General features: G+C 48.6%; 1 protein-coding gene across 2 annotated transcripts; it reads left to right on the top strand.

Annotated features, from left to right (window-relative positions):
- The first annotated feature begins 229 nt into the window (after nucleotides 1–229).
- On the top strand, nucleotides 230–27,321 carry YPEL1 (yippee like 1). 2 transcript variants are annotated; one of them, XM_055322232.1, is made up of 5 exons: nucleotides 230–382; nucleotides 19,720–20,002; nucleotides 22,302–22,345; nucleotides 23,224–23,332; nucleotides 24,470–27,321. In XM_055322232.1, exons 2-5 carry the CDS (start codon nucleotides 19,886–19,888, stop codon nucleotides 24,557–24,559), a joined length of 360 nt encoding a protein of 119 aa, XP_055178207.1. In that variant the 5' UTR covers nucleotides 230–382; nucleotides 19,720–19,885; the 3' UTR covers nucleotides 24,560–27,321. The 2 variants fall into 2 exon arrangements, with proteins under 2 accessions (XP_055178207.1, XP_055178208.1); XM_055322233.1 differs by lacking the exon at nucleotides 230–382 and adding an exon at nucleotides 13,420–13,589.

Raw genomic sequence — 27,321 nt, 5'->3', positions numbered from 1 at the left:
CGCCCAGCCCGGCGGAGCGCCAGCCGGTGGAGCTCCCGGGAGCGGAGCGCGCGGGGCGGGCGCGCGCGGGCGGGGCGGGGCGCGGGGCGGGGCGCGGGCGGGGCGCGGGCGGGGCGCGGGCGGGGGCGGGGCGGGGCGGCGCGCTGATTGGCCGGCGCCGCGTTCCGAGGCCGTTAACGGCGGCGCGGCCGGGCCGCGGCTCCAAAACAAAGGGCAGGCGGCCCGCGGGGCGGCGGCGGGAGGATGCCTCGCGCCCTGCGGAGGCGCCAACGGCCGCAGCGCGTCCCGGGCCGCGCCGGCGCCGCCTGAGAGCCGAGCCCGCGCTGACCCGGGCCCGGGCCGGATGGGCGCTGCGGGCCGGGGCGCGGACCGCCGAGCGGCCGTGAGTACGGGCGGGCCTGACCTGCGCGGGCGGCTGCCCCCGCGGCCCGAGGCTCCCGCGGCTGCGGGCGGGGCCCGGGGCACCTGTTGGGCCGGCGGGCGGGGCGCGAGCGGGCCGCACCTGTGGACGTGTTTGTTCTGGTTCGGTTTCTCGATGTGTCGTTATCTAGCTCCCCCCGGGGTGGAGCGGACCTCGACGCCTAGTCTGGGGTTTTGCCCCCGCTTTCTTCCCTCCCTTCCCGGCCTCCTCCCTACTTCAGCCACGAGAAAAATCTACCGAGAGAATGAACGAGATGCCTGATGATAATAGGCTTTCCTCCTCTTTAAAAAAAAAAAAAAAAAAAAAAAAGAATGTTGGGACCGGGGAGGGAAATGAGGACAAAAGAGGGCTCCCAGGAATGTCTATTAAAAGGGGGGGGGATGTTTCCAAGTTGCCCACATAAAGATCGTGACTAAAATGAATTGTCTTCCATATCAGTTCCCTGCTTGCGGCGCTAGGCTTTTATTAAAGCACAGCTTGCAGAAGCCTTAGCTTGGGAAACCTGTTAAGTAGGGTCCCCCTCCCCCAGGCCTGCCTCTGATTGACATCTTTGATGTCCAGATAATGTGCCGAGTTCTAGGATGGGAAAAAAAAAAGGCTGTAATTTCGTGCTGGAGAGATAATGGCTTTGGCAGACCTCAGTTTCCCCACCCCCAGGCTTTTTTGTCCAGTTGCATTTCTTCTTCCTTTTTCTAGCCAGAGCATACACTTTAACCTGTTGTTTCCTTTGCCGAGAATGTTATTCTTTCCACCCACCTCGCTCCTGAGCTCCTACCCAAGGCTCGCGAGGAGGCTTCCGTCTCTAGAGAACTCTTTCAGGTGCTTCACCTGAGCATGCTGCCCTTCGCCCACACCTGTGCACCCTCCAGCCTCTGCTCCCTTCCAATAGACGTGACAAGGGTTTGCTGAGGCCTTGCTCCGCGCTGGGAGCTGTGCTAGAGTCTGGGGTGGTTGAGTTTTGTAACCGTGCACGGGATCCCCCCACCCCTGGCCCCGGGCTCGTGGGTGACTGTAGTGGCACAGTTGAGGAATGCGGATACTGAGGCTCTCCTGGACCTTATGCTCCCTCCCCTTACATCTCACAGGGTTAAAGTGTCTTCTACTTGGAGGAACCGCTCAGAGATAGGACCAGAGCAAAGTCCTGTTCTGCCACAGACCTGTAGCACAGGGTCTGGCCTCTACTGGACCCTTAAGAAAAAAAATAAATAACCGAATAATCTTAATTACCAATCGGAGAAATAGCCTTTGCCTTTTTTTTTTCCTTTTTGCAAAGATTTCATGTTTAAGTAATCTCTATACCGGACATGGGGATTAAACGACCCGAGATAAGAGTTGCATGCTGCGCTGACTGAGCCAGCCAGGCGCCTCAATAGCCTTCACTCTTTAAACGAACTTCTTGTTTTGGAATAACTTTAGGTTTCCATGAAAGTTGCAAAGATAGTACAGACAGTCCCAACATGCCCCACGCCCAGCGTTGCCCATTGTTACTGTCGCACATTGCCATGGTGCGTTTGCCAAAATGAACAACCGACATGGAGATATTCTTGTAGCTGAAATCCAGACGTTAAACCTTACCATCTTTGAAGCACTGAAATGTGTAAAACTCTTTAGCTGGAAGCAGTGTTCCTATAAAGTCTGTTCTTGATTCTTCCCTGTTGTCCCTAAGTTTCACGAAGACCCAGTTTCGAGGGGCGGGGGTGACCGTGGAGAGGGCGAGGGGCTGCCATATTTTTTTTCTTTTTTAAAGATTTTATTTATTTATTCATGAGAGACACACACACAGAGAGAGAGAGAGGCAGAGACACAGGCAGAGGGAGAAGCAGGCTCCATGCAGGGAGCCCAACAGGGGACTCGATCCCAGGACCCCAGGATCACACCCTGGGCTGAAGGCAGACGCTCAACCACTGAGCCACCCAGGGATCCCTGCCATAGAGTTTTAATGTCTGTTTTTCCCCTGGGAGACTGATAAATGGAAACTAGTTTAGAATATGCAGAAGCTGTATTCTTAGTTATTCGGTAGCACATAGAACCACTTCAGCCTCACGGGGCTGTTCTGACGTGCAGAGCTGGCAAAACCAATCCTCAGCTGCTGGGAATGCCTGAAATGCTGAGGTCAAATTGCCAGTAGAATCTGCCTGGGTGGATTTAATGCCAGGAAGATATAAAATTGGCATTTCAGGAAGCTACTTTGCTAAACTGGAATAACACAGATCCTGTTAACCTTGGAGCCCTGATTCAAACAAAGAAACGAGGAAAGCCCTGTTGTTAACTAAGCTAGTAGACAGCCTACTTTGCCTATTTATTGCTATCCCTTTAATTTATGAGGGCGCAACGGACTGCAGAATGACATCTGTTCTCTACTTGCTGGGCCTTTGATTTTGCCTTTTCCATGTGTCCTGTTAGAGCTAGGCACCTGACGTAACTTCAGTAGCAACTTAACCTGCATTTGTAGAAAGTATGAAAAAAAATTTTTTTTAAAGATTTTGTTTATTTATTCATAAGAGACAGAGAGAGAGAGGCAGAGACACAGGCAGAGGGAGAAGCAGGCTCCATGCAGGGAGCCTGATGTGGGACTCGATCCTGGGACTCCAGGATCATGCCCTGGGCTGAAGGCGGCGCTAAACCGCTGAGCCACCCGGGCTGCCCGAAAGTATGAAAATTTTGAAAAATAAAAAGAGCAACAGAAGTCCTCCTGCTTTCAAACCGTTCTCTGATGCTCTTCATTTGTGGTTCCTTTGGTTTTGCATTTGTAGAAGAGTAGTGAGGTCTGCTAATCAGCAAGACCTCTAAGGAGTGGAAATTTTGACAGGAGATTTTGGGGGACGTTGGAGAACATGCTGAACAACCAAGACCTGGAGGGCTAAGGGTTCTGGGGAGGACAGTGTGAGTTGGATTCAGGAAAGAAGTCACCATTCCTCCCGTGATAGAGACCCTGGGGTCCCTCTGACAAGCTGTGTGCTGGTGATAGTAAACTGGAAATCCTGGAGCCATCCCACCGTCCACACCCAGGGAAGGGCCCCTTGATGTGGCCCCTGAAGGGCCTCAGACCCAGGGCCAGGATCCCTGGTGGGGCCTGTGAGGCGTCGAGATGTGCTTGCCAACCCTCCGTCCTGTTGTAACAGTGCCATGGCCTCTCGCGTGATTGTCTGGACCACCTTGTGAATTGCAGTTTACCCACATTTTACAGATAAGGCAACAGCTTGCCTGAGGTTCCGCAGCCTCCAGAGATGAGGAATAGGTTTTGAGTCAGGCCCTCTCGCAGCTTTGTCCTCTGCACCCCGGCACCCTGTCTCTCGCCAGGCCTCGCCTCCTGGCTCCTTCGTGGTGCACCTGGCTTCCCGGCGTTGGCCCCCTCACCCCTGAGCACTGGCCCCCTCCTGATTGCTCTTTGCATCTCTGGTTTTTCCTTCTCTTGCCCCAACACAGGGCCAAATGTTTGATTATGTTCTTTTTAGCCTGTGATGAAATCATTCTAGGTTAAGGTTCCCACCTTCTGTCCCCCTGCTCCCATCAGCCTTCTGGGTCTGGGCCCACCCTTTCAAGTGAGAAGGGCAGTGGTGTGTAGGGCCTTGGTCTGTCGCCCTGTCGATAGCACGCAAGCCAGTAACCTGTGCCAGGAAGTGTCCCAAGGCCCCGACTCTGGGGAGCTTTGTTACTTAGTGGGAGAAATAAGAGAACGCATTACAGGTCGTTGGGAAAGGAGGCTCAGTGCAAACACATTACTCATTAGTCTCACGGGAGACAGACGGTGGAGGCAGGACCCGAGGCAGGAGTGGGGAGAGACGAGGCCTGGGGCGTGGAGGGCAGATGCCCGCGAGGCAGGGTGGGCAGCCACGGGGAGGGGGGCTTCATCTGGGGCAGCTGGGCAGGCGGCAGGACTGAGGAATCCTCTTGTCACTCTGGGAGGGTCGGCTGAGCACCACACCTGCAGTTCCTGAGATGTGGAGAAGAGTGTTTGATCCTGTAATTCCAGTAAGAAGGCGGACTGTGTGTGTGAGGGAAGCTGGTTCTGCCAACCGCAAACTAGGCCCCTGCCTTTGCCCTCTGACGCGAGGCCTTCCAGGCCTTCCCGTGTCGTGCTGTGTGCGTGTGTGTGTGTGCACAGTCAGTACATTCCTTCCGTATCAAAAACCTAAAGCTACCAAAAAGCAGAAGAGAAAAGGAAGCCCCTTCCCCTGGTCCCAGGCTGAGGTCCCACCTTGGAAGTGTTTCTGATCCAAGTCTATCAGGGCAACGCCAGTCTCCTTTGCTCAGACTTGAGATGGTTTCTTTTTTATCTTTCTTTTTTTTTTTTAAGATTTTATTCATTTATTCATTAGAGACAGAGAGAGAGGCAGAGACACAGGCAGAGGAGAAGCAGGCTCCACGCAGGGAGCCCGACGAGGGACTCGATCCCGGGGCTCCAGGATCCTGCCCTGGGCTGAAGGCGGCGCCAACCCACTGAGCCACCGGGGCTGCTGCCCGAGATGGTTTCTAATTGGTTGTGGTTATTGGCAATGTCCAGTTCCCTGCACCTTTGCACGCTGGTCCAGAGGTGAACGCCTGAGACGGGCCCTGGGCCCTGGGTACAAGGGTGTGCCCCCAAGGAGCGCTGAGAGGCGCCACCAGATGGCTACGTGTCAGCCAGCCCACCCCAGTGGTGATAACCACTTTTTATTTTTATTTATTTATTTTTAAAGATTTATTTTATTTATTTATTCATGATATACAGAGAGGGAGAGAGAGAGAGAGAGGCAGAGACACAGGCAGAGGGAGAAGCAGGCTCCACGCCGGGAGCCGGACACGGGACTCGATCCCAGGACTCCAGGATCGCGCTGGGCCAAAGGCAGGCGCCAAACCTCTGAGCCACCCAGGGATCCCCGATAGCCACTTTTTAAAGATCTCTGCCCACCTGCTAGATTGTAAGACCTACCAGACTGCCTTTAATTTGCATCAGGGAGTGAAGTTCACACCGGTTCATGTGTCTGCAGACACCGTGGTCCAGGGTGTAGACTCTGGCTTTGAATCCACAGCTTTACTAGCCGTGCAACCTTGGAGGATTGGGTAACCTCTCTGGGCCTCGGTTTCCATGTCTGCACAGTCGATTTAATAAGAAGCCCCACCTCTTAGGGTTGCAGCCAGTTCATTTGGTTCTCATGGGGTCAGCGGCTTAGAATAGCGCTGGCCTGGCCTGGGGGTGGGGGGGGGTTTCCCTGCAGAGCCACTGTACCCCCTCTTCCTTGGAGGATGTGGATGTTCCTGCCCGAGCACCCACCTGGGGTTCCACCTTTGCCGTGAACTCTGGCTGAATGCTTTGTGTGCCTGGTGCCTCCCTCCTTCAGGGGAAGAGGAGGCCGGGCCTGGAGCCTACCTGCAGGTAGTGGCAGTGCAGGGAGGTGACGGGGTGGCATGGGGAGCAGAGGGAACGGGTGTCCCCGGGGTGCGGGGAAGAGAGCCCGCGGGCAGCCTCTACTCCATCCGGGAAATGTAAGAGCTGCTCGCTTGGGGCTTTATTTCTCAATGTTTTTGTCTTTACAAGTGTGGTAACAGCACCATATGGACATGGGCCTGATTCACGTTCTCTTAAAATAATTGTGCATGTTTATTTTAGGAGAGAAATTTCTGGAATCCAGAATACTGTTTTCGCTCCAAAAAATTACCTCACCAGTAATATTTTCTGGGGTGCGGGGGGATGGTTGCTGCCCTCCAAACCCAGGGGAAAGATGATGTCCTGTAGTAAACATGATTCACTGGATCCATTTGCCTTTCAATTACTTCAGAGCGGGCCCTAACTTACCAGTAGATTTTGTTGTAAAAGCCTATTTTGCACACTGGTTGCCTGAAAATTTGGCCATGATTTCACCAACGCCACAGTGGATACCCAGTTGTGTTTGGGTTTTTTTTTTTTTTAATTAAGATTTTATTTATTCATGAGAGACACAGAGAGAGGCAGAGACACAGGCAGAGGGAGAAGCAGGCTCCATGCAGGGAGCCCAATCTGGGACTCAATCCCGGGACTCCAGGATCACGACCTGAGCTGAAGTCAGGTGCTCAACCCCTGAGCCACCCAGGTGTCCCTGGATATCCAGTTTAAAAGCCTAGTGAAAACACAACATGACACTCTTCTCCGTGACCACGAATCCAGGCCTGGCCGTGGCTCTGCCAGGAACCCCTTGGCGGGGTGGTGACAGGCGAGGAGGTCAGGACAGAGATGGTGAGACGTGTGCGGGAGGCACCTTTCTGCCTTCAAAGGGTTGCCCATGAGGGCTGAACACAGATGAGGCTCGGTAGAGGTGCCAGGAGCCCACAAGCAGGGCCTTCTGGATGCTGGTGGCATCTCAGGCTGAGGACACTGGGGAGGTGGGGTGCAAGGGCCACCTGAGGAGGTGGAAGGGCCTGCATCCGTGCCACTGAGCAATTCAAAACCAAAGTCCTAAAAAAAAAAAAAAAAAAAAAAACCCAAAACAAAACCAAAGTCCTTGGCACGTTGTCACTCTGAAAGGCCTTTTCCCATACAAAGAGAATTGTGTGCAAGCTAAAACTGAGAGGTGTACCCCATTCTTATTATGAATAAAAGTGAAATCACTTTTTTATTTTTTTTTATTTTTTTAAATGTTTTATTTATTCCTGAGAGACACACAGAGAGAGAGGCAGAGACACAGGCAGAAGGAGAAGCAGGCTCCATGCAGGGAGCCCAACGCGGCACTCAATCCCGGGACCTCAGGATCACACCTTGGGCCGAAGGCAGGCACTAAACCGCTGAGCCACCCAGGGATCCCCTCACTTTTTTTTTTTTTTTAAGATTTTATTTATTTATTCTTGAGAGACACAGGCAGAGGGAGAAGCAGTCTCCATGCGGGGAGCCCGATGCGGCCCTCGATCCCAAGATCCCAGGATCCCAGGATCACACCCTGGGCCAAAAGCAGATGCTCAACCGCTGAGCCACCCAGGCGGCCCGTGAAATCACTTTTTTAAAGCAATCTGAACACCCGGCGCAGGGCCCGAACTCACAACCCCGAGATCAAAAGTCCCACACCCTGCCGCCCGAGCCAGCCAGGCGCCCCGGGATCACCTGTTCCGAGGCTGGCTCACTCAGCTGGGGGAGCATGGGACTCTCGATCTCAGGGTTGGGAGTTCAAGGGTGGAGCCCGTTTAAAAAAAAAAAAAGTCAGGCAAGGTTCCTTGCTTCCTTCTGGGCCGTCCCTGATGGGGGGCAGGGGACACATGTGCACTACGACTTCTGCGCGGCCAGCGTGGGACACGGGCTGGGAAGTGGGGGCCTGCCGGGGGGATCACCCGAACGGACCCTCATCCCCAGGAGCTGCCTCCGCGACCTCCCTCAGCATGGGAGGGGCGCCAGGGTCCAACTTCATAGAGTGCCCAGCAGCTTGGGGCAACAGAGAATCCCTGGTGAAATGCAGTGGGCCTCACGCAGTGGCTTAAAAGGTTAGGGTTCGGGGCAGCCCTGCGGCCCGGGGCATGATCCTGGAGTCCCTGTGGGCATATATATATATATATATATATATATATATATATATATATATATATATATATATATTTCTTTTACTGCATGACTTTTAGAAGTATACAATATCCTGAGATGACCAGACAAGGACTCACTCAGAATATAGAACTGATTTCTCATTCCACACATCAGCTAAGCTTAGTCCCATGTCGGACTCCCTGCATGGGGCCTGCTTCTCCCCCTGCCTGTGTCTCTGCCTCTCTCTCTCTCTCTCTCTCTCTCTCTCTCTCTGCGTCTCTAACAAATAAATAAATAAAATCTTAAAAGAAAAAAAAAGAAAGGTAAAGGTTCTGGGAATCCCTGATGGGGACTAATATACTCAGACTTCTTTAGAAGTCCCTTACTACTTGGTTGAGAAGACCTTTAGTGGGGAAAGAAACGGCTTCATTTTGGAGGATGGATGTGTAGATGGGGCGGGTGGGGATGGGGACGGTGTCCCTTGTAGGGAATCTTCCTCTGCAATATTCTCACTAGCTGATTTTCTCTGTCGGGAAATGGGATGAACCATTAGTTTTTGTTTATGGTATAAAATAGGATCCAGCTTTTTCTTGTCCTACCGTTGGGCGTCTCTAACATCCAGCCCCATTTTGGGGAGCCTCTCCTTCCCAGTGAGCGGGCTCTGGTGTCCGTCTCTGCATAGGCCTGTTTCTGGTCTCTTTCAGGTCCCGTCACCCTGTGTCCCTGTCCCGTGCCAGCACCGCTCTGTCTCGATGCCAGTGGCAAATGGCAGGACTTGGGTAGAGCACACGCTTCCTTGGCACTCTCCAAGAGCGTCCTCACGAGTTTTGACCTTTGATGCAAAGGGCCTCAGGATGCACCACCCTAAAAGATGTCACCATGGCATATTGCATACCTTAAGCTGGAGGCAGTTGAGAAGATGACAGAGGAGGGCCACCCTGACCTCCCCATTGCCCCCGCTTCCTGCCACAGGTCTTCAGACACCAGGAGGAGGGAGCACCAGAGACAGGGAGTCTGGAGCCAAGAATTCTGCACAAACCTTGTTAAACCTACCCTGTCTTTCTAGTTACTTCTTCCCCATGGACTGACTGCCCCCTAGGCCAAAGCCCTCTACCTTGTCCGTTCTTCACAGTGTCTTTGTCTAAAGGGTAGGAAAGCTTCCTGCTCTGCTGCTGCTGCTTTGGGTCTTCATTCTCTAGTGAAGGCCCCAGGGACACGTAAACGTTCAGTAAAATCTGTGTGTCCTGCTATAATCCGTCTTGGCCAATTTAGTTTTCAGACCCAGCCGGGGACCCCCAGAGGGTTGAGGAAAATTTGTCCCTCCTGGAAGTAGACACTTCCAGGATAAGTTTGAGAATCCAATCCCTCTGCCTCTCACTGGCTCCCTGACTTGCATATGCGTGCACGTGCGCACGCACACACACACACACACACACACACACATACACACCACAAACCCCAATACATCTTTCTGGATTTTGATTTGAATTACGTTTAATTTAAAAATTACTTTGGGGGAACGCCTGGCTGGCTTAGACAGTAGAGTGCTCTCCTCTTGATCTCAAGGTAACAAGTTTGAGCCCCATGTTGAGTGTAGAAATTACTTAAATAAAATTTAGGGGCACCTGAGTGGCTCATTTGGTTAAGCATCCAACTCTTGGTTTTGGCTCAGACCATGATCTCTGGGTTATGGGATCAATCCCACTTTGGGCTCCATGCTCAGCATGGAGTCTACTTGAGATTCTCTTTCTCTCTCTCTCCCTCTCCCCCCACTCCCTCCCAACTCCCTCTGCCTCTCCCCCTGCTTGCTTTCATAAGTAAAAATCTTTAAAAACAAATAGATGAAATTAAAAAATTAAAAATTACTTTGGGAAGAATTCACATGTTTACAGTGTCTTCCAGTCCTGATCTTGGTACGTCTCCATTTATTCAGGTATTCCTCATTGTCTTTCAGAATTTTACACTCCTCTGTAGAGGTGTTTCAGGTCTTTGAATTTATTCTCAGATACTTTGGATTGTTACACTGTTGTATATAAGTGTCTGTTTTCCACTCTAATCTTAATGCCTTGTTGCCTTGCTGAGATGGCTGGTACTTCTAGGGCTGCGGGAAGGCCGTGGTGTCCAGATTCATTCCTGCTCTCAAAGAGAATGTTTTCAGAGTCTTATCGTTAAGCATTATGTTCACTGTGGGTTGTTAGTTTCATTTTTATAGATGTCTCTTAACAGATAAGGAAGTTCCCTTTTATTCTTAGTCTTCATGGAAGGTTGTTAAAATTGTGAATGGATGTTAAATTTTGTCAAATACTTTCTCTGCATCTATTGAGATAAACAGATTGAAAGAATAATAGGCGGCACATTTTATTAACTACATTTCCTAGGGTTAAATGATTTTGTATTCCTGTGATAATGTAAACCTAATTGTATTTTATTATTCTTTTAAAATAGTATTAGATTTTGTTTGGTGAAGTGATTTAGGGTATTTGCATTTTAGTGCATGAGAAGAAAATTAAAGTGAAATCCATTTTTGCACTGCCCTGATTAAGGTTTGGTTCAGGTTAAACTAGCTGGTTCATTCCCATTTCTTTAATGTTTTTCAGATCACTCAGATTTGCTGTTTCTTCCTGAGTCCTCTTTTTCATTTATCTTTCTTCCAGGAATTTATTTGTGTGGTTTACATTTTAAAATATATTAAATTGATCACAACATCCTCTTACCCATAAATCTCATCCAAAGAAAGTGATATCCCATTTCCATTTTTGCCAGGTTATTACTTATATCCCTCTTCTCCCCCTCTGTCCCCAATCAGTGGAACAAAACTTTATCAATTTTATTAGTCTTTTCCAAGAACAAACTTTTGGCTCTGTTGATCCTCTTTGTATATCCATGTTTTTCTTGTCTGCTGCATTACATTTTTTCCTGTTGATTTACTTCCTCATATTTTCTTTGGGTTGTTCCTCTGTTACTTTTTTAACTTCTAAAGATGGGTGTTTACTGTTGGTGGGAGTGCAAGCTGGTGCAGCCACTCCGGAAAACCGTATGGAGGTTCCTCAAAAGTTGAAAATAGAGCTACCCTATGACTTAGCAATTGCACTACTAGTTATTTACCCAAAAAATACAACTGTAGTGATCTGAAGGGGCACCTGCACCCCAGTGTTTATAGCAGCAATGTCCACAATAGCCAAACTATGGAAAGAGCCCAGATGTCCATCCAGAGATGAATGGATAAAAAAGATGGGGTGTGTACGTACACACACACACACGCTGGAATACTAGTCAGCCATCAAAAAAGGAAATCTTGCCATTTACAATGACATGGATGGAACTAGAGGGTGTTATGCTGAGTGAAATAAGTCAGAGAAACACAATTATCATATGATCTCACTTGCATGTGGAATTTAAGAAACATAACAGAGGATCATAGAGGAAGAGGGGAAAAAATAAAAAAAGATGAAATCAGAGAGAATAACCATAAGAGACTTTTTTTTTTTTTTAAAGAGACTCTTAATCATAGGAAACAAACTGAGGATTGCTGGAGGGGAGGTGGGGAGGGAAGGGGTAACTGGGTGATGGGCATTGAGGAAGGCACCTGATGTGATGAGCACTGCATGTTATATAACACTGATGAATCACTGACCTCTGTCTCTGAAACTAATAATATATGTTAATTAATAGATTTTAAATTAAAAATCTCTGGGGGAAAAAAAGTCAACCTTAAAAAAAATCATCCAGCAAAATTCCCTTTGTTGCCATTATGCATCCACACCCACTTTGCTCCTCCGCCCTCCAGCCCACTTCCTAACCCTGGCATCCTCTAATCGGTTCCCCATTTCCATGATTTTGTCACTTCAAGAATATTATATAAATGGAATAATGTAGTACGTCACCTTTGGGGGTTGGCTTTTTTATTTTTATCTTTTTACTTAGCATAAGCCTCTGAAGATTCCTAAAGGAATCTTTAGGTTGTTGGGTATGTTAATAGTTTGCTCCTTTTTACAGCTGGGTGGTACTCCAGGGTATGGACGTACCACTGTTTGTTGAATTGTTCACATATTGGTGGACATCTGGCTTGTTTCCGGTTTCTGGCTATTATGAATAAAGCTGCTGTAAACATTAAAAATAAAGAGGAGTATTTAAGGGCGCCTGGGTGGCCCGGTCAGTTAAGTGTCTGCCTTTGGCTCAGGTTATGATTCCGGGGTCCTGGGATCGAGCCCCACCTCAGGCTCCCTGCTCAGCCTGGAATCTGTTTCTCCCTCTCCTGCCGCTCCTCCTCCCCCCAACTTGGGCTCTGTTTCTTGCTCTCTCTCCCAAATAAATGAATAAATAATAAAATCTTTAAGATGTCTGGGTGGCTCAGTCAGTTAAGCATCTGCCTTCAGCTCAGGTCATGATCCAAGGTCCTGGGATCAAGCCTTACATCGGACTTGCTGCTCAGCCCCACATCAGGCTCCCAAGCCTGCTTCTCCCTCTCCCTCTGACACTGCCTGTGCTTGTGCTTGTGCGCTCTCTTTCTCTGTAAAATAAATAAATAAAATCTTAAATAAATCTTTTTTAAAAAGGATGTGTAGCTCATTAATTCCACCTGTCATATTTTCTAATATATATCCTATAAGATTATACATTTCCTTTTAAGTACTAGAAAGTAATTATTTTATTATTCAATAATTTTTGTTTTTTTTTGTTCAATAATATTAATAAAAATATCTTTTAATTTCCATTATTCTTAGACCCATGGGTATATAGAAGTACATTCCTTTTTTCTCCTCGGATTATGCTTTTTTAAAAATCAGAGTATAATTGACAGATAGTATCCTATTAATTTCAGCTGTAGGGATCCCTGGGTGGCTCAGTGGTTAAGCACCTGCCTTTGGCACAGGGCGTGATCCTGGAGTCCTGGGATCGAGACTCATGTCAAGCTCCCTGCATGGAGCCTGCTTCTCCCTCTGCCTGTGTCTCTGCCTCTCTCTCTCTCTCTCTCTCTGTCTCTTGTGAATGAATGAATAAAATCTTTAAAACAAAATTTCAGCTGTACATCTTCTTGATTGGATAGTTTCATACATTATGAAATGATCCCCACCACAAATCTAGTTATCCTCTGTCCCCATACAAAGTTATTACAAAGTTATTGACCATATTCTCTATGGGTATATTATATCCCTGTGACTTCTTTTATTTTATAACTAGAAGTTCATACCTCGTAATCCCCTTTACCTATTTTGCCCATCTCCCAACCCCTGCCCCCTCTGGTAACCAACCATTTGTTTTCTGTATCTGTGAGTCTGTTTCTGTTTTTTTTTTTTTTCCTTTCATTTTTTGCTTAGATTCTTCATACAAGCGAGATTGTATGGTATTTATCTTTCTCTGACTTATTTCACCTAGTGCAGTACTGTTGATGCTGATCCATGTATGATTTCATGGTGAGATGGTAAGATTTCATTCTTTTTTATGACTGCATAGTATTCGGTTATATATATGTACCACATCTTTATTCATCTATTGATGGACCCTTGGGCATCGCTTCCCTTTTCTCCACACCCTTGACAACGCTTGTTATTTTTTTGTCTCTTTGATAATAGCTGATCTAACAGGTGTGAGGTAGTAGCTCATTGTAGTTTTGATCTGTATTTCCCAGATGATGAGTGATGTTGAGTCAGCCATCTTCTCATGTGTCTGTTGACCATCTGGATGTCTTCTTTGGAAGAATGTCTGGTAAAGTCCTCTGCCCATTTTTCTTTAAAGATTTTATTAATTTACTCATGAGAGACACAAGAGAGAAAGAGGCAGAGACGCAGGCAGAGAGAGAAGCAGGCTCTATGCAGGGAGCCCAATGTGGGACTCGATCCCGGGACTAGAGGATCACACCCTGGGCCAAAGGCAGGTGCTTAACCACTGAGCCACCCAGGTGTCCTTGCCCATGTATTTTTAAGTAGGCTTCATACCCATCGTGGGGCTCAAACCCATGACCCCAAGATCAAGAGTCACACACTCTACCAATGGAGCCAGCCAGGCACCCCCCTCTGTCTATTTTTAATCAGGTTGTTTTTAAGTTGTGTTTTAAGTCCTGGGGTATCTGTTTGGCTCAGTTGGTTGAGCCTTTGGCTTGGGTCATGATCCCAGGGTCCTGGGATCAAGTCCTCCCAGCTCAGCGGGGAGGCTGCTTTACCCCTTTACCCTGCCCTTCTCCCCCTGTTTGTGTGCTTTCTCGGTCTCTCTCTCTCTCTCTCTCTGTCAAATAAATAGATAAAATCTTTTTTAAAAAGTTATGTTGGGATCCCTGGGTGGCGCAGCGGTTTGGCGCCTGCCTTTGGCCCAGGGCGCGATCCTGGAGACCCGGGATCGAATCCCACATCGGGCTCCCGGTGCATGGAGCCTGCTTCTCCCTCTGCCTGTGTCTCTGCCTCTCTCTCTCTCTCTCCCTGTGTGACTATCATAAATAAATAAAAAATTAAAAAAAAGTTATGTTAAGTAGTTTGTATATTTTGGATATTAACTGCTTGTTAGATGTATGATTTGCAAGTATATTCTCGCATTATATAGGTGGTCTTTTGTTGATGGTTTCTTCTGCTGTGGAAAAACTTTTTGGTTTGATGTAATCCGATTTATTTTCTGTTGGCCTTGTCTGAGGAGACTGGTCCAAGAAGCATATTGCTAAGAATGATATCAAAGAGCTTACTGCCTATAGTTTCTTTGAGTTTGACAGTTTGGGGTCTTACATTCAAGTCTTTAATCCATTTTGAATTTGTTTTTGTGTATGATGTAAGATGGGTCCAGTTTCATTCTTTTGCATATAGCTAACCACTGTTGCCAAGACCCTTTATTGAAGAGACTCATCATATATTCTTTTTTTTTAATTTTTATTTATTTATGATAGAGAGAGAGAGGCAGAGACATAGGCAGAGGGAGAAGCAGGCTCCATGCACTGGGAGCCCAACGTGGGATTCGATCCCGGGTCTCCAGGATCGTGCCCTGGGCCAAAGGCAGGCGCCAAACCGCTGCGCCACCCAGGGATCCCTCATCATATATTCTTGCCCCCATATATTCTTGTCTTAGATTGACCGAACCCGTAGGAGTTTTGTTCTGGACTCTGTTCATTCCATTGATTGTTTTTGTACCAGTACCATACCTCTTTGATTACTAAAGCTTTGTAGTACAGTTTAAAATTAGGCACTGTGATACCTCCAACTTTGTTCCTCTTTCTCAAGATTGCTTTGGCGATTTGGGGTCTGTTGGGTTTTATACAAATTTTAGGATTCTGGGATCCCTGGGTGGCGCAGCGGTTTGGCACCTGCCTTTGGCCCAGGGCGCGATCCTGGAGACCCGGGATCGAATCCCACATCGGGCTCCCGGTGCGTGGAGCCTGCTTCTCCCTCTGCCTGTATCTCTGCCTCTCTCTCTCTCTCTCTCTCTGTGACTATCATAAATAAAAAATAAAAAATAAAAAATAAATAAAAATAAAAAAATTCAAATTTTAGGATTCTTCTATAAAAAAATGCCATTGGTATTTTGTTAGGGATTGCATTGAATCTATAGATTGCTTTAGGTAGTATGAGAATTTTATTTATTTATTTATTTTATTATTTTTTTAGTATGAGAATTTTTTTTAATTTTTATTTATTTATGATAGTCATACAGAGAGTGAGAGAGAGGCAGAGACATAGGCAGAGGGAGAAGCAGGCTCCATGCACTGGGAGCCCGACGTGGGATTCGATCCCGGGTCTCCAGGATCGCACCCTGGGCCAAAGGCACGCACTAAACCGCTGTGCCACCCAGGGATCCCCTAGTATGAGAATTTTAACAGTATTCTTCAAATCCATAAGGACAGACTATCTTCCCATTTATTTGTGTAGAAGTATATTTCTGAATTTCTAAGCATATGAAGATTTTTTCTTGGTTTCATATTGATTTTTTTTTCTTATTGATTTCTAACTTAAGTGTATTGTGGTCAGAGAATATACTGTATTTCCAATACTTGGAAGTTGGTTGAGACTTGTTGTAGGGTTGGCTTTTGTAAATGTTTGTGTGCTTCTTTTTTTTTTTTTTTGAGATTTATTTATTTATTCATGACAGACACAGAGAAGCAGAGACACAGGCAGAGGGAGAAGGAGGCTCCCCACAGGGAGGCCAATGCAGGGTTCAATCCTGGACCTCGGGATCACAACCTGAGCCAAAGGCAGATGCTCAACCACCAAGCCACCCAGGCGTCCCTGTTTGCATGCTCTAAATGAATGTGAATTTTGCAATTCTTAGATTTAGTTTTCTCAATGTCTTTTAGGTCCAATTTGTTCATCACATTGTGCACATCCTCTCTGCCTGTAATCATTTGCATTCTATCAGTCACTGAAAGGCATAATAAAATATAAATATATTTATATTGTATGTGCTATATTTTAGGTCTATTATAAATATGTAATGTCTACCCTATTTATATGCTATAATCAGTAATCCTATTCTTTTTTTTAAGATTTTATTTATTTATTCATGATAGACAGAGAGAGAGAGAGAGAGAGAGGCAGAGACACAGGCAGAGGGGAGAAGCAGGCTCCATGCAGGGAGCCCGACATGGGACTCGATCCCGGGACTCCCGGATCACACCCTGGGCCAAAGGCAGGCACAAAACCGCTGAGCCACCCAGGGATCCCCCTATTCTTTTTTTAAATTGAGCTTTATGCCCATTGTGGGGCTTGAACTCATGACCCTGAGATCAAGAGTCACATGCTCTACCAACTGAGCCAGCTGAGCATCCCCAGTAACCTTATTCTTTTTTTTTTTAATTTTTTTTAATTTTTATTTATTTATGATAGTCACAGAGAGAGGGAGAGAGAGAGAGAGAGAGAGAGAGAGAGGCAGAGACACAGGCAGAGGGAGAAGCAGGCTCCATGCACCAGGAGCCCGACGTGGGATTCGATCCCGGATCTCCAGGATCGTGCCCTGGGCCAAAGGCAGGCGCCAAACCGCTGCGCCACCCAGGGATCCCCCCAGTAACCTTATTCTGATTAAAGGTTTATCTGTTTCTCCTTGCAGTTATGTCAGTATTTGATTTATATATTTTGATTATTAGGTAGTAAGATTTACACTTACTATTTGTCTCTCTGCTATTTTTATCAATACAAAATAGCCCATTTTTCTATCTAGTAAAGCCTTCTCTTAAATATTATTTAAGGAAAATGTTAATATATTTATGTGATTATTCTCTTATTATTTGCATATTATATCTTTTTCTATCCTTTTATTACTCTTTTTTTTTTAGAGTAATCTCTACGTCCAACATGGGCTTTAAGCCCACAACCTCAACATCAAGAATCACATGTTCTACAGACTGAGCCAGTTAGATTCCCAATCTTTTTACTACTTTAACTTCTTTATTGTGAATTGCATACATATAAGAAATACATAAAACAAATACATTTTTAGCAAATAATTATAAACCATATTCTGTATTGCCACCACCCAGGTTTCTAGCCTTCTCTTTCAGCCACTCTGTGTCTTTATTTTAAGGTGTGTCTCCTGTAGATTATATCTAGGTGGATTTTGTCTTCTGTCCAATCCAGAAACCTTAAACTCTTGGATTTAGTCCATTTATAATTAATATAAGCATTGATATATTTGGGCTTAAATTGTCCTTCCTTAAAAAAAAAAATTGTCCTTCCTTTGTGCATCTTTTTTTTTTGTCCTCTTCTTTATATCATATTTCTTTTCCTCTCCTTTCTTGCCCCTTTTTTTTTTTAAGTAAACTCTATGCCTAAATGGGGCTTGAACTCACAACACTGAGATCAAAAGATGCATGCTCCACCAACTGAGCCAGCCAGGGGCCCCCTTTCTTACCTCCTTTTATTTTTTTTTAATGATTTTATTTATCCATTCATGAAAGACAGAGAGAGAGAGGCAGAGACACGGGCAGAGGGAGAAGCAGGCTCCACGCAGGGAGCCTGATGTGGGACTCGATCCCAGGACTCCAGGATCACGCCCTGGGCAAAAGGCAGGCACCAAACCACTGAACCACCCAGGGATCCCTCTTGCCTCCTTTTAGACTGTCATTTTATCATTCACTGATAGACTCCTTTGTAGTTCTGGAAGTTATACAGTTAGGTTTTGTTGTGATTTTGATAAAACTTCTATAAAAACAACACTACTTTACCAGAATCTGAAGCTTAACCAATACTTATATCTACTTTTTTGACTAATACAAGGATTCCAGAAATTTTTCATCAAAGCTGTGTTATCGTGGTCATGTAGTACAGTCATATCTTTTGTTTTTCAGGGTTCAGGGAGAGGCAGAAGGAGAGAGAGAGAGAGAGAGAGAGAGAGAGAGAGAGAGAGAGAGAATCTTAAGCAGATTTGGCTTCATGTCCAGTGCAGAGTCTGAGGTGGGGCTCAGTCATACAACTCTGAGATTCCACCTGAGTGGAAATCAAGAACTGGACACTCAAAAAAAAAAAAAAAAAAGAACTGGACACTCAACCGACAGAGCCACCCCAGGCGCCCCACACAGTCCTATCTTTTTAAAGCGCTACAAGATCCTGCTGTCCTGTTTACCCACGGACTTACCATCTTCTTTACTCACTCTTCCTTTTTTTTTGACTCTGATGTTTACATAGTGGTGTTTTGCTTTTGTCTGGAGCACATCCTTGCGCTTCCTTTAGTGATATTTTACTGAAGTCAAACTTAGTTGTCTGAAAATGTCATTCCGGAGTTCTTGATAGATATTTTCACTGGATGTAGAATTCTGGAAGAGCCATTATGTCTTCCAGGATCTTAAAGGTACCTTTCCCGACAGCCTTCTGGATTCTGTTGTCTTACTTAGGAACTTGCTCTGTTGAAAGCAAGTATCCCTTTCTGGATACTTCCCAGACTTTTATTTCTCTTTCTTTGGTATTCTGCAGGTGCCCTGCCCCACTTTTGTCTCCCTTTACCTTCTGTGTCCGTGCCTTTGTTGTCATTTGCAGGAAATCGAGCCACATCCATGTCAGGAACACTTTCCCCTATGTTTTCATCTAGGAGGTTATAGTTTTCATTCTTACATTGTGGTATTTGATCCATGTTGAGTTTATTTCTGTATATGGTGTTAAATAATGGTCCCACTTCATTTTTTGCCTGTGGAAATCCGGTTGTCCCAGCACCAGCACTGTTTTTTGAAAAGTCTGACCTTTCCCCCACTGAATCATCTTGGTGCCCTTTTTGAGAATCATTTGACCCTATAAAGTGTTTATTTCTGGATTGATATGTAACTTCTTAATGATTAATTAAACTGGATCCATCACACATATTCATAAATGTCATAGAGCTTTGAGTCACTAATTCCATGATCTGGGACAAGATGTATGCAGCACTGCTGGGGCCTCACTCAGGTGGCAGGCTTGTTGGCTGCTTTTTCTTTGTTTCTGAAGCCACACGTGGCATAAAATGTACTTAATCAGATGTTTTTCTCAAATTATATGTGAAAGAAGTCCACTTGCCACTCTCAACTACCATTAGAATGGTGGAGGGGCGCCTGGGTGGCTCAGCAGTTGAGCATCTGCCTTCGGCTCAGGTCATGATCCTGGAGTCCCGGGATCGAGTTCCTCATCAGGCTCCCCATAGGGAGCCTGCTTCTCCCTCTGCCTGCATCTCTGCCTCTCTCTTTCTCTGTGTCTCTCATGAATAAATAAGTAAAATCTTAAAAGAACAAAAAAGAGAATGGTAGAACAGTGAGGAGGATTCTTTTATGTCTAATATTAAAGAATTAGATCTTCTAGCTCTGCACCCCCTGCCCTATTCCTCAAAACCCACGCATCCTAAATACGCCTCTTTGAAGTATTTCGTTCCCTCCATAACCCACCGCTTTGTCTTGATTCGTTGACAGGTTGTGACGTTTTTCTCTCGGCCCAGCTGTGTGGACCGTGCCACACGCCCTCCAAACAACAACGGCTCTTGCGTGCATATTTCAGTGTTTCTTTTGTCAGAGAATCCAGCAGAGCCGCAACTCGTCCAGGGCCAGCCCTGAGCTGAGTGAGGAGTGCCCAGCCGAGATGGTGAAGATGACAAAATCCAAAACTTTCCAAGCTTATCTGCCAAACTGTCACCGAACGTACAGCTGTGTCCACTGCAGAGCCCACCTGGCCAACCACGATGAGCTGATCTCCAAGGCAAGTGGTTTGTGTCTGGAAAATGACACCATCCGCTTAATGATGATCATACCTAATTAGTAGGTGGACATTTAACCTTCCTGGGTTGGTTGTGTCCTAGAAGTCTAGAGCCTTCTGGGCCGCGCTGATGACAGTTTTGTGTGTGACTGAGTGTGACTGCACCGTGATCTCGGTGTGATGTTGGGCGTGGTATTTGCACAGAGGTGGGTTTTGGAGCACTAGGCAGCCAGGACAGAAGACCACAAAAAGCAAGGTGAGTAGGTTACTCGTCAGAGCAGCAAGGCCAGCGTAAAGCCAAGACACACTGAAGTCTAGAAAAATATAAGGAAGTCTAGAAAATCTGTAGAAATAGTTTGGTAATGAGGAAATTAAGAAATGTTAAAGGCTCAGACTGGCTAAGAAGAAAACAGGCCATCTTGGGGGTTTGGGGGAAAATTGGATCACTCAGAAGAATCCCTGGGAGGGCTGCTGTGGACCAGGCCACACAATGGCTCTGGGCACCCTGCGTGGAGTGAAAAGAACAGCCCGATTCCTGATTGTTAAGTTGCGTCCTTTTTGGTGGTATGTGAAGGGCTGTGATCAGCCTCCTGTGAGCATCTAAAACCATCCAAACACAGTAGATTAGCGAGCATTCCCTCAGGAAAGTGGGACAGTTCTCTCCCACCCGCCCTCGTGGTCATGATTCCCCCCCCGAACCCCCCATCCTCACGGGTCTGCCTTCCTGGGCTGTGTGGGTCCCTCCCTCCCTCCTTCAGAAGCAAAGTCTGTCAGGAGGTTGTGCCTTTTCAGGAATCTCTGCTTTGGCTTCTTGTTTTACTCAGGAGAACACTTAACCACTTGGGTTTTAGTTTTTTTAAGATTTATTTATTTATTTATTTATTCATTCATTCATTCATTCATTCATTCATTCATTCATGAGAGACACAGAGAGAGGGGGGGGGGGCAAAGGGAGAAGCAGGCTTCACGCAGGGAGCCTGACATGGGACTCGATCCCAGGACTCCAGGATCACGCCCTGGGCCAAAAGCAGGCGCCAAACTGCTGAGCCATCCAGGGATCCCCTATATTTTATTTTTTTTTTAAGATTTATTTATTTATTGATGAGAGACACAGAGAGAGAGGTAGAGACACAGGCAGAGGGAGAAGCAGCCTCCATGCAGGGAGCCTGATGGGAACTCGATCCCGGGTCTCCAGGATCAGGCCCTGGGCTGAAGGTGGAGCTAAACCACTGGGCCACCTGGGCGCCCCTCCACTTGGGTTGTGACTAGGTCATAGTGGCGGTTGTCTCATTTCTGCTCATCATGTAAAGTGGACTCGGTGACACAGGCAGGGCCTCTTGCCCCCGCGGCTGCCAGGCTCCCTTGCTGTTCACGGTACCCGCTCTCTTGGTTGCCTTCCGAGGCGGGCTGTGGGCATCCCGGCGCCGTGAGTCCGGGCAGGCACAGCCGCTCAGGGCCCCTGGACGCAGCCGTGTGGCTCGGTGACCTCCCTGAGCAGGTGTCGGCCTTGGGCGCCACCACGGTCTTCTTCTGAAGCGAGCCCACGAGGATCGGTGATGTGGGCTGAAAGGGATTCCAGATGCTTCTTTGAACGAGCCTTGAAAGCCATTAAGCTGTTTTCTAATTACCTGAAGAGCAGAGGCCTGCTAGGTGGAAATCGCCCTGACCTTAACTGAGCGCCTCAGGATGAAAGTCCTGCTGAGAACCTAAGTGCCTCGGGGCGCCTGGTGGCTCAGGGCTGAGCACCTGCCTCCAGCTCAGGACGTGATCCTGGGTCTGGGGATCGAGTCCCTCATCAGGCTCCCTGCAGGGAACCTGCTTCTCCCTCTGCCTGTGTCTGTGACTCTCTCTGCGTGTCTCTCATGAATAAATAAATACATAAATATCTTTTTTTTATAAAAATAAAGATTTTCTTTATATATTTGAGAGAGAGAGTAAGCCAGAGAGATCACAGAGGGAGAGGCAGACTCGCCGTGGAGCAGGGAGCCCGGTGCAGGTCCCAGGACCCCGAGATCACGACCTGAGCCGAAGGCAGACACTTAACCCACTGAGCCATCCAAGCGCCCCTGTAATATTCCTAATTCCAGCAAGCCACTTAAAAGGAAAATCCTTTGTGGGGTGCAGGGTCCCAGAGGCCTGTGGTCACTGCCCCCCCCCCCCGCGAGCACTGCTCAGAACTGCTCCACGAGGCAGCCCCTCTACTCGCGTTGGGTTCCGTGACCTGTCTTGCCACCTTCATCGCCAAGTGCAGAACTTTTCATCTTGCCACAATAAATCTGTTACAACTTTTTCTTCTTTGCAGTCTTTTCAGGGAAGTCAGGGACGAGCCTACCTCTTCAATTCTGTGTGAGTACTGCTGCCAATGGCCTTGAGGCGTGCTGTGTTCACGGTCAGGTCATGTACTGCTTCCACGCTTGGGCGCTTAACAACTCAGCCGAGCTTGCGGCTAGAGTCCCCGGTGCGCTAAGATGAGCCAGTATTTTTTGTTTTTTTTGTTTTTTTTGTTTTTTTTTTTAATTTTTATTTATTTATGATAGTCACAGAGAGAGAGAAAGAGAGGCAGAGACACAGGCAGAGGGAGAAGCAGGCTCCATGCACCAGGAGCCCGACGTGGGACTCGATCCCGGGTCTCCAGGATCACGCCCTGGGCCAAAGGCAGGCGCCAAACCGCTGCGCCACCCAGGGATCCCATTTTTTGTTTTTTTTAAAGATTTTCTTTATTTATTCATGAGAGACAGAGAGAGAGAGAGAGGCAGAGACACAGGCAGAGGGAGAAGCAGGCTCCATGCAGGGAGCCCGATGTGGGATTCGATCCCGGGTCTCCAGGATCACGCCCTGGGCCGAAGGCAGGGCTAAACCGCTGAGCCGCCCACCCCCGCTGCCCCGAGCCAGTGTTTTTATATGATCTTAAGGAATTCTCCTCTCTCAGTCCGAGGGTTTCGGGTTTCGGGTTTCGGGGAAAGGCTGCTCTTGCACGCGGTGTGGCCTTGACCCCTTTGGGGGGGGGGATTTTTAACTGCGCTCCACACAGCAGAACCGGGGTCACCGCCCTCGGAGAAATCCACCTGTTCCTTCTCATGGAGGGGGGGTGGGCAGGGGCGGGGGAGGCAGGGGATTGAGCTCTGGTGCCTGTGGTGACCGGTTAGCTGGAGGAAGAACCACCCGGGCTGGAGGTGGCGGTGGCTGTAACCGCGCATCCCCAGCGCTGCCCTCCTCCCCTGCAGGGTGAACGTGGGCTGCGGGCCCGCGGAGGAGAGGGTCCTTCTCACTGGGCTGCACGCGGTCGCAGACATCTACTGTGAAAACTGCAAGACCACGCTCGGGTGGAAATACGTGAGTACCTGGCCGCTGCGGCGACTGCACGGACTTCACTGCAGTAACCAAACACGTTAGAGACGGAAACAAAATTTGCAAAGGAGTTAAGACCTCCCACTGAAAGCCTCAAAGAATCTGTGTCTTGAAATAGAATTTCTTTTGAGCCAATTAAAGATGATGTCATCACCTGGGCACCCCCGGGGCAGGGGGGTGACAGCCTGGCTGGATGGGGGCGGGGAGGGCCGTGAGACCCCGCCCTGCCCACCTGCGCCCTCTGAGGGTCCCTTGGAATGGGGGCCGTGTCCCACCCGTGCGGGGGACACTCACTGGCTGGCCAGGCCCAGGGTGGCTGGTGACATTACTCTGCGGTAGTGACGACGGCAGACCCCCTGTGGCTGCCGCCCCCACCAAGGCCTGCCCCCCCACCCTGCGGACCCCCACAGTGAGCTTAGCCCCAGGGCAGCTTCTGCCCGCACCCCATGCCCTGCTCCCATTCGTCCCCACCCCTCCTAATGACCTCAGATTTGTCCCTGGTGCCCTGGCCGCGTGGGTGTGGGCGGTGGCCGCCTTGGCGCAGTGGCCCTCGGCAGCCACGCTGATCGGCCTGGGCAGGGCCACCCGTGCTCCCTCTTTCTGGAATTCCCGGTGGTTCCTCTGGCCCTATTGCCCATCACACATGAGAAGACTCGGCCGCCAGCATGGAGATGGGCCCAGGGGGCCTACATGCCGCCCCCGGCCCCATTCCCTTCCTCCCTCACTGCCCATCCCCGGGCCTTCTCCCCCCCCTGGCATCTGGAACCGTCGCCAGGGCGCTCGGGAGAGTTGCCTTCGCCTGCCTGCTACCTACAGACCCTGCGGGGAGTACCTCGCTCCCCCTCCTTCCCCCCAGATTCCCCTGCACACGTGGACGCTCAGGAACAAGCTGGCACTACCCTTCCCCATGAGTTCACCTGTAAGGCAGTGACGCCTGGCGTTGGGCTGCCCTGCCCCTGCCCCGCGGGGGCTTGTCACCCAGACAGCGCCCCCCCCCCACCCTGGGACACCTGGCGAGACTTCATACCACACACTTATTTTCTTTGCCAAGAGTGTAATGAAGTTGAAAAGTGAAGTCAATCCTGCCCTGAAACCTTCTTTCTACTTTTTTTCTTTTTTAAGGAACATGCCTTTGAGAGCAGTCAGAAATACAAGGAAGGAAAATTTATTATTGAGCTTGCCCACATGATCAAAGACAATGGTTGGGAGTAAAGTGAAAACTTTGTTCTCTTCTGAATACTATTTTGCGAGAGACTGTAAATGTAACGGAGACGTAGGAGCATCCTGGATGACAGTATTTCTTGAACTTGAACCTTGCGGGCTGGCCTGTCCCGGCCGATCCGGTGGTAAGGTGTCCCTCCAGCCTCCGTCCTGTTCACGTACATGGCTGTTTCTGAAATGTTTCCGTGACCTTTTTCTAACTTCTCAAGTTCTAGAGAAAGAATTAACCGACTGATGACTTAACCGCCTAGTTAATACCTTCTTCTAAGCTATGCCTTTAAGATGGAGTTTGGCTGCGCTCTTTCATGTCTGATAGAAAACCAAACGGAATTTCCATGGACCACAGGGTTAAGGGCTTTTCAGAGCGAGTTCACTCCCCTCTTTTGGAGTGAGGATACTGTAGGCCACTTTTTTTTTTTTCTAATTCATGAAGCTACAGATAGGTTATTCCGCTTGCAGATGAGCTGTGAAAGCATAGTGCTCATGTAGGAATCTTCCAGAAACAGTCAACAAGTCAAAAAAAAAAAAAAAAGCCAAGGGACCTTTTTTTTTTTTAAGCCTTGTTCAAAACTAGAAGACCCCATTGATCACATTTTAGATAAGCTATAAATAGAGAAATATGTCTGATGGAACATCTTGTTTATTTAAGCCAATAGCTTCCTTATCTAGAAAGCGAGAGCGTTAGCAGAGACCGTTCCAGGGGGCCGCAGGTGCACATATGGGGGGGGGGGGCTGCAGCCGGGCAGGGCTCTGGAAGCGGGGCTCCTGTGTCCGCCGCTGACGGGGTGGTCCACGCAGAGTTTAACGCACTGGACCGAGTCCGATCGGATCTCCTTTTCTACTCTGATGTACTTGAAGAAAAAGAATTACTCTTGCATACGAAAGAGGCCAGACCGGCGGGATGAACTTCCAAACTTGAGATTTGGGAGATGGTTTTAACATTTTTTCAGGAAAGGTTAAACTTCCAAAACAGTTAAACTTTATAAGTTGAAATGGGTCTCCTGCGCCCCACTGATTCTGTCCCTTGAGCTGACGCAGAGGGGACCTGGGCCGTCTCCTACGTCCTGTGTCTCCACCACGTACTTTAAGTTCCAACCCACCTGTGCCTCTGCAAGGGGAGGGCACTATGCAGGGTTTTGGCCAATTTTCAGAGAACAGAGGCCCAAACCCATTCCCAGTTAAGTTTTGGTTTTCAATGTTCTGGCCTGACTGCGGCCGCTGGGCCCGGTCTGCTGCCCCAGGGCCTGGGAGGCCTCGGGAGTAGCGAGGCAGAGAGCCCCGAGATCCGGGATCTCCGGTGCTGGGGGCAGTGCCCGGGGCAGGAAAGGGCCCAGGGAGGCGGGGAGGGAAGGGCGGCCGCGGCCCGGGTCCCCTGCGGACCAGGCGGGAGCCCGAGCGCAGGCGCAGCCCCTTCCAGGCCGCCGTGGGCCGCGCCTCTGCCTCGGGTGGAAGGCGGGGCAGGTGGGGGCAGGTGGGGCCATGCGGCGCCCGCCCGGGATGGGGACAGCTTAGCCTCGAGCCCCCGAGCGCCCTCGGTGTCGAAGGTCACGCTGAGCTGCCGCCTTCGGGCGCCGGGGTGCTCCGGCCACCGCGCGGGTCCCCCCCCCCCCCCCGCCCCAGCTGGCACTCGAAGCACCTCCGTCCTCAGCCGCCCCTTCGCCGCGGAGCGTGTACCCGTCGCTGCAAACCTCGCCTAAACCCTCGGCTCCTCCGCCCGCCGCAGGACAGGGCCGCGCTCCCGACGCCCCCGCCGGCTCTTCACGGAAACCGAGGACGCCCCGAAGTCTTCTGAGTGAGCTGTGTACATACTGGACTCCTATTTAAAGCTTTTGTATGTTCTGGGCAAGTTTACTGCTCCTCTGATCTGAGCACTTTGGTTTTTGTATTGTCTTTTGTGATGGCATTGAAACCTTTTTACCAGTGGTCTTAGGCCTTCTTTTGTACTTTTCGGTTTTTTTGTTTTTGGTAACTGATACCAACGAAAACTCTTAACACTTTTTTTGTTGTTGGTCTTCCGAAAAATCGAAGCTCCTTTCGAAACCAAATGAACAGACCGTGAAGCTGGCTCCAGGGAGGGACATTCTCGAGACCACAACCAGATATGCTGGTGGAGTGTTGGAATGTTCCACCCTTTTGAATCCCTAAACAGTAAATATCATCCTGTGTCTTTTATTTAAATTATTTAAAGTATTTTTGTCCTTGAAGAATGGGGAGGGGATGCCAGGACCATAAATGCATTTAACTTAAAACTATGTAGTGTTTTCTGGCGCAGCACATCTGCTTTAGAAGCGTGGTTTAGTTTTGTCGCCGTTTTATATCTACATATATATAGTATTTTTGTACCTTAACGCTTATTCTTGATGGCATCTATCAGATCCTAGGTGAGATCAGACATGGGAATTTTTCCAAAAGTCCTTTAATTTACCTGGTGACCTCACCAGGTACTTACAAAATCTGAGTGGTTTTAATATCTAGAAAACTAAATTCCGGAACAACCTACAGAAATGTAAACCCTTGTTTGTCAAAGACCCTTGGGTGGATCTGCAGCCAGGGTGGCCCGGGCCTGCCTGAGGCCAGGTGAGTGTGGCCACTGGGCACAGCTGGAGGGACAGACAGATGGACAGCAGTCCGAAGGTTTGCCCCTTTGAGCAGGACTGCCAAGCTCATGTGCACAAGCCTCCTTCAGCCTCCATGTCCAGCCCTCCGTCCTCTGTGTCTGTGTGAGGTTGAACAATAAAGCTTCCAATGTCAGA

The sequence above is a fragment of the Nyctereutes procyonoides genome, unplaced genomic scaffold (assembly GCF_905146905.1).
Source record: "Nyctereutes procyonoides isolate TBG_1078 unplaced genomic scaffold, NYPRO_anot_genome, whole genome shotgun sequence".
Lineage (NCBI taxonomy): Eukaryota > Metazoa > Chordata > Mammalia > Carnivora > Canidae > Nyctereutes > Nyctereutes procyonoides.
Note: the sequence above shows the minus strand (reverse complement) of the source record. Positions and strands in the feature narration are given on the sequence as shown.

What these genes read in the sequence shown, in the direction of transcription:
- YPEL1 (XM_055322232.1), top strand. Translation starts at nt 19,886, where the DNA reads ATGGTGAAGATGACAAAATCCAAAACTTTCCAAGCTTATCTGCCAAAC. An exon ending in ACGATGAGCTGATCTCCAAG is followed by an intron (nt 20,003 to 22,301) that starts GCAAGTGGTTTG and finishes TCTTCTTTGCAG; the next exon opens with TCTTTTCAGGGAAGTCAGGG. An exon ending in CCACGCTCGGGTGGAAATAC is followed by an intron (nt 23,333 to 24,469) that starts GTGAGTACCTGG and finishes TTCTTTTTTAAG; the next exon opens with GAACATGCCTTTGAGAGCAG.